Here is a 13994-nt window from a genome sequence, read left to right as displayed (position 1 = left end):
AGTTAGGCAATATACTTATATAAATTGTCTTATACAACACCATCTTCTCATCGTCTAGAACATTCTTCCACGAGTTGTGAGTAAGTATCACCCGCTCCCTAAAGATGCATGAAACCCTCTTAGAGAATGCAGATGAGCTCTCACCCATGACTCCTTGTGTCCTAAGCTTGATAGTTATTGAAGTCTTTTGTTGCTTGATTTGCTTATGGTGTTCTACACATTTATTTTTTTCATATTTGCTTTAAAAAAAATTTGCAGTTGCTAATTTGTATTAATAAACAAATATTAATAGGAATGACAGTAATAAATTATTAATTATACTAAAAAAATACTAGAATATTTACCTGAGGTAGTTGTGGACCACTCTAGAACTTTAATGGCCAATGATGGTGGGAGTGGCACCTCTTCCTCCATTGAAGTATCACTCACTTATGAACTGAAGTCGAAGTCGATTGAGTGAAGTTTCTTGATGTGGCACAGTTTTGTTATAATCTGCAGAAGAGTGAGTCTTCGAGCCACAGTCCGTTTGAGATAGCCACGGGGCAGCAGCCACTGACCCCGCACACTCTTGCCACACAAGAAAAGAGAAGGTCATCCTTCGTCTATCAATTTGTTCGCGACTGGCACGAGCAAAACGAGTTGGCGAAGGCATTCTTACACAAAGCGGCAAAGAGAATGAAGAAGTGGGCGGACAAACACCATCGACCCGCAGGGTTCCAAGTTGGGAACCAAGTGTTGGTGAAGTTATATCCTGGTCGCACAGGCATCTTCCGCGGGCGGCACCGCGGACTACTCAGAAAGTATGAGGGACCCTTCACCATCATAAAGAAGGTGGGCAAGCTTGCATACAAGCTGGAGTTGCCCCCAGACTTCAAGGTGCACCCGGTGTTCCACGTGTGCAACCTCAAGCAGTTCCATCCAGATGATGGAGATCTGGAACGCAGTGTGCCACAATATGCTCCCATCATGTAGAGGGCCCCAACAACACAACGGGCTGAGAAGCACCTCAGTCAGATCCTTCGCCACAAGGTCAACTACTTGGGACAAGCAAAGAAATATTTGGTGCAGTGGGAGAAAATAGCGGAACCAATGTGGGAGCCTGCATTTTGAATGAACAGCCGCTACCCAGCTGAAGTCAGGGCTTACCACGAAACAGATGGCGCCGAGGACGGCGCATGATTTGAAGGGGGGAGCATGTTTCCTTGCGACTTACAGTGTACAGTTGCGCTTAGAGTCTGTTTTGCTTTTGTTGAGTCTGATGTAAGCTGCCTGGTTCAGGTGAATCAATACCCCAAAGGGGCAGCCCGTATACTTGAACTGTAATAGCCTGCGGGCAAAATTGTGAATGAAGTAAATGCGTTGAGCTTTCTTTTGTTCACCCTCGTTGTGATTGCTTCTTGTGATTGCAACTTCTCTCCCTCTATTCTCTCTTGCTCTCTTGCACTCTGATTACAAGCTTCCGCGATCGGCAAGCGAGCTGACGAATAGGCTTGCGGCGGTGAGGAAGGACCGTCGCGCCGCGCTGGCCTATTGAAGGAAATAGGCCCGTGACAGGGCGTGCTTATCTTATTATTCAAGTCGACCAAATAAAAAAAAAAGAATCAAAACCACCTTGATTCCAAATGGTGCTTTTGTTGGTTCAACTTTCCTTTGCATTTCAAAGAGTTGTCATAATCACAAAATTCCAAACGAAATTTTCTACTAAACAAACCAAACCAAACCATGTAGATCACATCAATAACATTGATGTTCAAAAAAACAGAAAATTTTAAAGATATATATATATATATATAGAGAGAGAGAGAGAGGATAAGAAAGAGAAAACTATATTATTCAGTGAAATTTAAGAGGTTGAAAAAAATAAATCCTTTACTAGAAAAGCAAAAAACAATTAATAAAATATATTCAAGAATTCAATCAGTCTCTAAAATTGAGCTACCGATCCTCATTTTATAGGCCAGTGATGCAGAACATCTAGAAGACACTATCGGGGATGATGTATCATTGGACCCGAATGCACAAGCCCGATCCATCACAAACATAAGAAGAAAATATCATTAAATTTTGGTGCTTCTGAAGGATTTTGTAGGACATTAATTTTATCCTAAAATATTATTCAGTAGGACTTAAGAATTATTTTATTTTTAATTTAAAATAAGATTTTTTGTTTTCAATTAAATCATCATATTGGAATCTAGGTCCAATAGCTCGTTAGGATCTCTTTAGGGGTATTGGAGGGTGTAAGGGATAATATGAGTATTTTTAATTTTTTTTTTGATCCAGATCTTTTTTATTTGACCCATGCTTCACTTTCTTTTGGTCCATATATATTTTACTTAGATCTGAATATTTTATCACTATGGGTTTGAATCCTTCAAATCTAAATTATGAATCCAATAAGAAGCTCATTGGCTATGAAAGAGGTGGATGGTCATTGGGCTTGTAGGAGGTGAGTCATATCTCATGACCCAACGGAGGCCATTCTCATTGGTCCAATGGGTAGTGGGTCCTCTTCCATCGAACCATGAAGAGACACATATGTCATTGGTTCTCATGAAAGGTGGAGAACCCACTCTCATTAGGCCAAGAAGGGGCAACCCTCTATTGGCCACAATGAAAGAACTTCTCCCATTGGCCTAGGGGGCGGCAGCTTAAGCCCTTTCTTGCTTCTCGCATTTTACCTAAAAAGAACAAAAAAATGAGAATAAAAAATATTTTTCTTCATATTTTAAGGGGAAAAAAAGAGGAAGAAGAGCATAGGATTGGACGCCTCTCTCTCTCTCTCTCTCTCTCTCTCTCTCTCTCATTTCGTTTTCATGGTGGCCGCTTGAGCATGAGCTGCGTGAAGACCCTTGGCCACACGTCGACCTTGAGTGGTCCGCGTGTATGCTGAAAACTCAAGGAAGACGAGCTCGTGATAGCGTTGTCGAGCAGTTCCGCATGAGCTAATCTGAATCATCATTTTTTTTCTCTCTCCCCTTATTCTAAATCATGTTATGTCTGCATATGTTTTCTTAATCAGAGTCTGATATGAAATTTCACAAACCATACCCAGCTCTATATACTAATCGGATCCTTTGGGTCTGACCCGGTTTCTAATCCGCCTTCATTCTTATCACCAAACTCTTACCCTATAGGGTTTGGTACGGGTTGGGTCCAGGTCAAACCCGACCATTGACACCCCTACATGTAGATACAGTCTTTTGGGGTTCAATTACATCTGCAGCAATCAAACTTTTTGAGGAAATCAACAATGCTTTGGGTCAGGTTTGTGTAATCCTTATAGTGTCCGGGTATGGTTTTTCTTATAGCATACCCAATAGGAACCAGGTCCGAACCTGGTACTGGCACCTCAATACAGATCCGGGTTTGGACTTACCTGGGTAATCCTTATAGGGTTCCGGTATGGTTTTCCTTATAGTATACCCGATAGGAACTGGATCACTGAGAAAAACGTTCCCCAAATATTAGCTGCAAATTGAATCAATACAAGATGGTGAGTCAAGCATTGGCCTGATGGCGTTCTAGGAAACCTGATTTTGTCTTGAGACTTTTGTGTATGTATGCTTCTAGTTTTGATGGGCTGGATCAGAAAGCCAGGCTGTATTCCACCAATTAATTTAAATAAGTCACATCTTAGGAAGGTGTGCAGGTGCAAGAGCAGGCATGGTTAAATTTTTTTTTATAGGCAAGCTGGGGTTAGGCAGGGATATCTCTTAAGCCCCATGTGGCAGAGGGATTCGAACCTGGCCCTTCAGCTTGGCACAGGACCCCGCTTACCACATGGGATACCTCCTCGGTGGTAGGGGCAGGCGTGGTTATTAAAAGAGAATAGATAGTTTTTCCTGAAGCACTTGTTTTAAGCAATGCCTATTCCTAGTCTTCTTTGCACATAGTGGGTTGGGGCCTAGACCGTCGGACAGGCGGTCGAGGTTGGAGTCCCGCCGGTGTCACTCTTTTGCGCAAGCTGACAACCAGCATAAGCCTTGGAGGTGAAGGCCCTAGCCTTGGAGTTTTATGCCTCTGACCGTAGATATGGCAGAATGACAAGGTCTTTAATCCTAGATTTGGTTTCTTCAACGAGGTCTTCAATCCCAGATATGGTTTCTTCAAGTCAAAATAAAAAGTTTAACCAGCTGTATCAGAGCATTTCAGAGATGTCTGTCCAACCTAAGTGGATCAATTCAAATCCAATCCAAAACTGGAACAGGACACATCCCTTCAAGACATTCAAGCTGATGTCAGTCGCACAACCAATCCAATATTTTCTTTTTATTTTCTGGGGTGCCAGAATGCCATCTCCGCTCGATGGAACAGTGTTGTTAAAATCGGTCTGAATCAGCCCAAAGACTATTTTTTTTTATAATTTTTAAAAGGTTTAAAAAATTTATTTTTTATCCAATGTTTGAAGTTACCGCAAGAAATTCTCTACTAGCTAATATAATAAGACAAATGGCCACATAATCTGCTAAAAGTCATTTCCCCTTTATTTCTTTTCCCAGATCAGTCACATGGATCATCATCATCCTCATCATCTTCACTGATTTCAGTATTCTCATCATCATGCTCACCAGTTGTAAAACTTTGAATTTCCAATTTATCCACTGCAACACTTAATGGTTTCACTAGACCATCATCATTATCCTCATCTTCGCTGATTTCAGTATCATCACCAGCATCATGCTCATCCGTTGTAGACCTTTGAATTGCTTGATTGCCCAATCCTCCAATTACTGGCTTCACAGGACCTCCACTTTTAGTTTTATTCATCTGGTACAAAAAAACGGAGCTTTTTGAGCCAGAAGAAAATTGGCTTGGAAAGTCAGATAAATGATAAATGAACATCATGCAGGCACACAACCACCCATGTGACAGATTCCTACAATGGTCCATGGATATTGATTAAGCAAGCAACTAAAATCTGGTTCCGTACACTTTATAACAATGTTCGAATTATGATACAATTTAATCTGGTTCCAGACGCTTAATGTTTGAATTATGATACAAGTCCATCAGCGAACATGCACGATGAAATGCGAACAAAGATACAAGTTCAACAAACACAGTTTCGAACACAACATTCAGAGATATATCTACAAACTCTCACCTGCTTCGAATTGTACCACACTTGGTTAAACCTATACGAATGATCTTTAAGATGAAGTCAAAGATGCACAAAGCAGGCTTTAAGTCCACCTTGTATAACAAGATTCTACAAACTTTCAGAAAATCCAGGTAGCGAGGATGGCCAAAATAACAAGTTCTGAGAGAAAGGGTCTCATCTTATTGCTAATAATGATAGACACGTTCAAAGATTTGCACTTATGAGTTATATATCTGCCATCACTAGTAGGCACAGATTAGAATCCACCAATTCATAAGTTAGGCCTGGTTTTAGTAAAATACCTTTTTGTGTCCTTCAAATGAACAGGTGTCAAGTGTGGACTGCCAGACCCAACATTACAGATTTTTTTTTTGTTAGGTGTAGAAGCTAGAGATTATGTGAAAGTTGCTAAATCATTCAGAAAGATTGCTCACAAAATTGTTTTATACAGTACCTTTGATGACTGTAAGAAACTAGCTCTTCTACTTTATTAAAAAACACATCATTTTTCTTCTCCGAATCAAAAACTAAAATTTTTGCTAAACATTTAAAAGACAAGACCAGTATAAAGTGTAGGTGTGTATCCCATTTCCATGCTACAACTCATTCATGATCATTTGAGTCTAGTCTATTTCTCACTCCCTTTTCGATGTAAATGTGGATCTCCAAAGTCTAAGGTGTCATAGATAATCCTGTTACAGTCCGACTAATTGACCAGTTTAGAGATATTCAGCCTCAGATCTATTCCTTCCCAGGCCAAGAAGAGCCTATGGCCCCTTGTGTGGCTTTAATCAACAGTGTTCACCAAATTCCATTCACTTTTCGTCGAAATGACCACCAAAATCCGCATCATGCATGATTCATCAATTAATCTTCCTAACACCAAGGTAAGATTCATACAGAGAGTAACTAGATTCCAATTGTTAGGACAAATCCCACTCTCCCTGGAGACCTCTTTTTAAAAGGAATGAAATTCCTTGCTTTCAAATGTTACAAACTTTGGCACAGAAAGTTATTCAAAATTTCATAATGATGCATACCTTGCACGCCTTGTTCTCTAAGATCTAGTATTCCTAGAAATCTAACTCTAGAGGCTTAGGTTTTAATTGGGATGGATCCCACTTAATAGTCAACGATGTTTGCAACAACCATATTCTCTTGGTTTTCAAGCCCATTTGTTACAATTAAGATAGGTTTCCACTTCAAAACATCTGAAAACTGGCCAAGTCGTTTATGCCTGCTTGTGTTTGGTCTCACCAAAAGACCAATGTGTCATCTTCATGTACAATATAAGAGAGGAGAGATGCTAGAAAGCTGATGCCACTAGAGAATAATATTCCTTTTTTATGAACATGATAACCAGTGATACAGAAGCTTGTGGAATAATTGTATACATCTTCACATTGAGATGTTGATGAAGTTGATTGTAATCATCCGATGTTAAAAAGACCAGTTTTAGGCTCTCTGTTGAGGTCGCATCTTTTCCACAGGAAGTAACAGTTTCCTTTTCAAAAAATAATTCATGCACTAAAACCACAGGACCTAAAAATTAATAAATACTTTCCCCCTTCATTCTTATCTGAGTTTAATTCTATGGTTCAAACAACAAAAAATCAGCATTAATCATACGACTTTGTGAATTTAAAGCAGTGATCATTGTATGGCATTTGAATTCCACAAACAGCCTTTACAGTTCACCAAAGAGAACTAAATGCCACAAATAAATCACTATGAAAACCCATAGCAAAAATATGTTAAAAAGAACCGTTCACGGAAAAAAAAAAGCAGAATAGCAACAGAAAATTTTCTAGTCATTTAAGTTATCTCTGTTTTTTTATCAAGATGCCTTTTTTATTTATCCTTGGTTATTACCAACATCACTTTCTTGAACATTAACTGGGTTCGTATTGGATTGGTATGATCATATGATTCTAGGTTCTTAGCAGAGATCTAATTTAGATTCTGCTGGACTGAGGGAGAGAGAAATCGAGAGAGGTGGTTAACGAAAAGAGTTAAGGCGCCTGTGGGTCATGGCTTCTAATGTATGGCTCGACTGAGGGCAAGAGAAACTCACTGAGAGAGAAGCGGTTAATGGATGGCTAAAGATTATTTTACAAAAGAGAGGAGGGCATGAAGAGAGAGTGAGTGAGAGAGAGAGAGATTGGAGACGTTGGAAGCATTGAGAAGTGAGGGTGCATTTGAATGGTGGATGCATGTGGACAGGACGGGCGAGGATGTCCATACACATCCAGGAACAAGACAGGACGCACTGTCCTGGCATACTTGGATCTACTTCGTTAAGCATAAATCTGAAGTTTTCTCACATTTTCAAATATTTCATAACTTAGTCAAAAATAAGTTTGAAAGGGATATTTCTATTTTTCGTACTGATCCAGGGGGAGAATTTTTATCAAAAGAATTTAAAGATCATTTAAACTTGCATGGTATCACACATCAAAGATTTAAAAATTAACAGTTTTTGTTTTCTCTGTGTAGCAGCCCACGCAAGCCGAGGGACTCAACAGCCTTCACATGGTATCAGAGCGGGTCGAAGCGTAATCATCAAGTCGTATTGTTCTTCTTTCTTCCTTCGATTCTAAATCTGATTTCATCCTCTTCCCTTCCTGAAAATCGATTTGATCATATTGGGTCAAAACTTTCTTTTTTCTTTTCTTAAAATCGTTTTAATCATCTTCCTTCTTTTCTTAAAAATCTATTATTTTTCTTAAAATCGAATCTGGTAAAGTCAAACCAGATTTCTTTCTAGTCACGTCAAATCGATTGTTTCCCCTTCAGCAGCGTCGAATCAAATCTGATCGTACCAGATCAGATTTGCCTCCTTTTAAATCTTGATTGTTTCTTTTGTTCTCTAACATCAGATCTGATCGTTCCAAATCAGATCTGATCGATTTCTTTGAATCTCGACTCATTTTTCTTCAAATCTCTTCCATTAATCGTCCTTTCCTTTGCCTATCTCGTTGAATCAAATCTGAATCAGATCCCAAAAGGCTTCTAAGTTGATTTGTTCAGATCTGACCTAACCCATCATCCCAACGTGAAGTCTCTTTTCTTACTTTCACGATTGTTTCTTTTAAAACCCAAACCAAGGTTTCGACCCAACGAAATTCCAGTTTTCCCTTTGAAAAATATCGAATAGTCATCAGACTATAAAAAAAACTTGTTAAGTCTACAGATCCCAAAAAAAAAAAATCCGAGACATTTTAGTTTGAGTCGTCATCACTATTCTTCTTATTTCAATGTCTTCCTCCCAATCTCTCACTTCCTCCTTCCTCAACCAACTTGTTTCTAAAAGGTTGGATGAAACCAATTTCATAACTTAAAAAAAGCAGATTATTCCTTTCATATGCAGTCATGACATGATGAAACACTTAGATGGATCCATTGTAGCTCCCTTGAAATACGTACCAGCCACCAAAGAGAAATCGAAAGAAAAAGAAAAGGAGACAGCAAAAGGTGATGATTCCGATCAAATTGTCTACATCAAGAATCCGGTATATATTGTTTGGATTAAAAGTGATCAGATGGTTGTTGTGTTTATCATAGCGACTCTTTCTAGACAGGTTCTTTTGCATGCTCCCACAGGGGTGACAACAAGGGGACTTTGGGAGGTATTGCATATAAATGGCATAAGCAGATATCTACTCCTAAGGTGTATCATCTCAAGTCAGAATTTGGCTCATTGAAGAGAGGAAACAGCAGTGTGGTAGATTTCCTTGATCGAGTGAAGTATACCACAGGTCAATTAGTTGCAATAGGAAGTCCTATGATAGATGAAGATGTATGCAGCCAGACGCTTTGTGGGCTAGGTGATGAGTACAACATGTTCAAAGTGATGTATATGGGCCTTGAGAAAAAGGGAAACTTCAATAAGCTTAGGTCCATGTTGCTTGAATTCGAATCAAACTTTGGCATCTCAACGAAGAAAGAGGACTCTCATCCAAATCATGAAGTGTTGATGGCTGCCACCTCGAATCGTGGGCGAGGATGAGGCCGAAATCAATATGATAACTGAAATGCAGGGCTTCTTCCTAATCCCAATGTCGTTAACACAAGCGAAAATCATCAAAACATCACATGTCAGATGTGTGGAAAGTGGGGACATTCTTGTTCCAATTGTTATTGAAGGTATGTTCCAGCATACCACCCACCTACAGTTACCTATCCAGCCCGCTTTCGCCAGTTTGTGACATAGCCCAACAATATGGGTGGGGAAAGAGGCTCACGACCAGCAACCTTCAATGCAGCCTCCAGTTCAGCAACCTTCAATGCAGCCACCAGTTAAGCAACCTTCCCTTAGACACACAATCAGGACATGGATTCCTTGAGCGCATCATTTTCTTATATTGGCATGCATGGCACTGAAAACTCCTACGGTTCACCGTGGACACCTGGCCAGCACCAGCAGTCCATGTCCCCAGCTATTCCATCATGGCCTCATCAACACCATCCACATATCAGAGCCAGCAGTCGAATGCTTGGTTTCTATATGCGGGAGCGGCACATTATGTCACATAAGATGCAGGTAAACTCACAAATCTTATTCCTTATCATGGTACTGTGAAAATGTCTACGAAGAGACAATACGCATACAAGCACTAATACTTCACAAAAGATGTGCACAAAGGCACTCAAACAACACTTGAACAAATACGCACAAAGGCGTAAAATAATGCAAACATGCACAAATGCATGTAACGAGAATATATTGAACGAAAGAAGAGGAGCTTGAGACACTCAAGCCTTACATTTACAAGGGGGAACACCCCTATATATACGCCACAAAGGGGAGCCACCTTGGGGGCTCCCAAAGAGCCTTCTAAGGTGGCACGAAAACCACAAAAAAATAATAAAAATAAAGAAAAAGGAAAAAGAGAAAAAATAAAAATAAAAAAGAATACAATCATATTCCTAAGTGGAATATGCGAAAAATGGAAAAATACAGAAATACCCTTTTTGGGTATTATGATCAAAATATATATATATATATATATATATTAGTATATATATACATAGAGATACGTGTATATATATATATAATATATGTATATGTATCTTTATATATATATATATATATATTAATATCCATACGTATATAAGAATTATATTTTTAACACCCCCCTCAAACTTACGGTGCGATAACCGCAAGTTTGCCCAAAAGAAAATGAAACCGAGGGGAGCAGAGCGCCTTAGTGAAGAAATCTGCTAGTTGATATTCCGATGTCACATATGGAAGATCAATAATTTCTTTTAAATATTCTTCCCGAACATAATGGCAGTCCATCTCTATGTGCTTCGTGCGCTCATGGAAGGTATGATTTTTGGCAATGTATATCGCACTCTTATTGTCACAACATAACTTTGTCGGTTCTAGAATATGAACCCCAATATCTTCTAGTAGACGCCGAATCCATACTATTTTCATGGTTGTGGATGCTATGGCTCTATACTCAGCTTCGGTGGAGGACAAAGAGACCTTTTGTAGATTCTTACACCTCCAAGAGACCAGCGATCCACCTAAAAAGATACAAAAACCAGTGGTGGAGTGATGATTATTAGGGTCACCTCCCCAATCAGAGTCAGTATACTTAATTAAATTTAATTCAGATGATGAAGAAAGAAATACTCCCTTATTTGTTGTTCCTTTTATATATCTGATAATTCTAAGAACTGTACTCATGTGAACCGGTAGGGGCATGTTGGAATTGACTTGCAATGTGAACTGCATGAGATATATCAGGCCTAGTGATGCTAAGATACATTAATGACCCAACCAGTTGTCTCTAAGGAGTAGGATTATCCAAAATAATCTCATCATCAATCCTCATCTTAGATCCAACAACTTCGGGTGTTTCACAAATTTTGTTTGTCAATTATTTCACAAGCAAGCTTAGTTTGAGATAAAAAATATCCTCTATGAGAGAAAGCGGCTTCTATGCCAAGAAAGTATCTCTAGAAACCTAAGTCTGACATCTCAAATTTTTCCGTTAGCGCAGACTTAATTTTTTTAATTCCCTTGATATCATCACTTATAATTAAATGTCATCAACATATAGCAGCAAGATAACAATTCTTGCATCAGATTTCTTTACAAATAAGGCAGTGTCAGTATAGCATGAGACAAATCCATTTTCCATCATTAAACTGTTAAATCGGTCATACCACTTTGGGAGCTTGCTTTAGACCATAAAGAGTTTTTCGTAAACGAAGAACTTTTCCATTAGGGCAATCCATTCCAGAAGGAGCAGTCATATAAACTTCTTTATTTAAATCTCCATTTAAGAAAGCATTTTTAACGTCCAATTGATAAATGTTTCATTTTTTAATTGGTGCAATGGTAATAAGGCATCTAACTGTAACCATTCGAGCAACGGGGGCAAACGTTTCATCATAGTCTACCCCATATTCCTGTTCATATCCCTTAGCAACTAGACGCGTCTTATATCTCTCAAGAGTTTCATCACTCTTGGTTTTGACTTTAAAAACCCACCTACATCCTATACTTTTCTTTCCTTTAGAAAGATTTTGAAACTCCCATGTTTTAGCTTTCCTAAGAGCCCTTAGTTTATTTTTCATGGCTTCTACCCATTCATTCATCTTTTTGGCTTCTTCAAAAATTTTGGGCTCAACGTATGAGTGTATGGTACTAAGGCACGCTCTATGTTTGGGAGAAAAGGAGTCATAAGATATGAATCTAGAAGGAGGTCTCCTATTTCTCTCAGTTCTTTGAGAACTTTCACCCAAAGTGATTGTTTCACTAGGCTCACTATATTTTTCTATAGCACTTTTAAAACTGCTTTGGTCTCTATGTCTGTATACAACAGGTTCCCTAGAAGATCTATCATCAGCCTCATGATAGATAAAAGGTTGAGGAGGATTGTCATTCTCTTCTACTTCATTTTCACTTGGTGTGAATTCCTCATCACTGATGTCATCATCTCTTGACAATAGATCAAATAAGAAGGAATAATTCATATTTTCCTCATGAGATTCAGATTTTTCAAATCCACTAACATTTTCTAGAAGGCTTACATTTCTAGACACATATAATTTATCAATTTTGATATCATAGCACCAAAATCTTTTTTGAGTCTCGAAATACCCAAGAAAGGCACATGGAATGGCTTTAGAAGAAAGTTTATCATTTTTATCTGTCAAAATAAAACATTTGCACCCAAAAACCCTTAACCTACTATAATCAGGATCTCTTTTATACAAAAATTCAAATGGTGAAATTTATCCAAATTTTTTGATGGAAGACGGTTGATAAGATAGACAGATGCAAAAGCGGCTTCGGCCCAAAATCTTTTAGGAATGTTTTGGGAAATAAGCAGGGTTTTGGTTGTCTCAATAATGTACCTATGTTTATTTTCGGCCAAACCATTTTGTTGGGGTAGTTTGGGATAGGATTTTTTATGAATTATCCCATATTTCTCAAGATAACTTTTAAAATCATTTGAAATATATTCTCCCCCGGAATCGGTTCTAAGAATCTTTAAATTTTCGTCAAATTGATTCTTAATCATCATATGATAAGATTTAAATGTTGCAAAAACCTCGTGTTTATATTTGAGAAAATATATCCAAGTAAATCTAGAGAAATCATCCATAAATATCAAATAATAAGAGAACCCTCCTTTTGAAATAATGGGTGTCGGTCCCCAAACATTTGAATGAACAAGTTCAAAAGGTTTTGTAGTAAACATGGATCTTTGAACTTCTCATTTTTTCAAGTGTGCAATCATTACAAACAAAATTTTTTTTACATAAATGTTTGGCAAACGGAAGATACAAAAATTTTGTGACATTGGGGTGGCCAAGTCTTTTGTGTCATACATTAATGTCTTTGTGATGCAGCACATTACAAAAAGAATCTTTTGAAATTTGAAGAAAGTCCACATAGTAAAGATCTCATTTTCTAGAGTCTTCCCCAATCAATTTCCCGGACCGACGATCCTGTATCCAACATTTATCATATGAGAATTTTATATCACATCCATGATCCGAGAGTTGAGAGACAGAAAGCAAGTTTAAATTTAGTTTTAGAATAAATCTAATTTTAGGAATAAAAAAATATTTTTCTTCAAAAATTTTAGTTTCTTTAATTTCAAGAGAAGTGTCATCGACAGTTGAAACAAAAGATGGTGCTGAATTCTTTAAAAAATCGGATAAAGAACATATGTTGGGGGACATATGAAAAGAGACACCCGAATCTAAGAGCCAAGAGGTCTTACCAAGAGAAGAATAGGTAGATGTAGCTACTCCAGAAACAACTCCCTTAAGAAGTGATTAAAGTGCTTCCATGATCTGATGTAGAGAAAGAACTCCATTTGAGGGAGTCACATTTTCTTCCTTTTGAGATGTGGTGGCCATGGCAAGCAGCTTCTTTCATTTAGGGCAAACAGGTTTGATGTGCCCTGGTTCCTTACAAAATGACACACAATTTTGTTGTAGTCATTTCTTTCTCCTTGACCACTTGATCCTTGATTTTGATTTTTGAAGTGAGGAGGCTTATAAGTTCGAACATTGTTCCCCGGTCTTGAAACGACATTAACGGCATCACTTTCTTCATTGGTTGAAGTTGCAAGAACACCCGGATTGTTTTTGCTAGTATTCATACGTGTTTCCTCCCCACTTAGCTTTGTAATGACATCTTCAAGTGAGGGGGAAACAAAAGAGGAGAGAAGAGCGGACCGAATTTGCTCAAACTCGGGTCTAAGCCCATTCAAAAAATTGAAAAAATGGTCATCTTCCAATTGTTTGTACCTAAGCCCAATGGCTTCTCCACTCCATTTAGGCTCAAGCATAGCGCGTTCATCCCATATGGATGATAATTCCGCAAAATATTCCCTTATAGACATTTCATTTTGTT

The 13994-nt window shown here is 38.3% G+C and overlaps 1 protein-coding gene across 1 annotated transcript in view; it reads right to left on the bottom strand.

Moving 5' to 3' along the window:
- Window positions 1–4466: 4466 nt before the first annotated feature.
- Window positions 4467–13994, bottom strand: part of LOC149830471 (small acidic-like protein) — a 28789-nt gene continuing 19261 nt past the window's right edge. The window contains exon 9 of the mRNA XM_090015826.1: window positions 4467–4770. Within this exon, the coding sequence (XP_089871952.1) occupies window positions 4504–4770 (267 nt within the window). The 3' untranslated portion in view covers window positions 4467–4503. The remainder of the gene's footprint in view (window positions 4771–13994) is intronic.

The sequence above is a fragment of the Nuphar pumila genome, chromosome 8 (genome assembly GCF_984573655.1).
Source record: "Nuphar pumila chromosome 8, dmNupPumi1.hap1.1, whole genome shotgun sequence".
Classification (NCBI taxonomy): Eukaryota; Viridiplantae; Streptophyta; class Magnoliopsida; order Nymphaeales; family Nymphaeaceae; genus Nuphar; species Nuphar pumila.
Note: the sequence above shows the minus strand (reverse complement) of the source record. Positions and strands in the feature narration are given on the sequence as shown.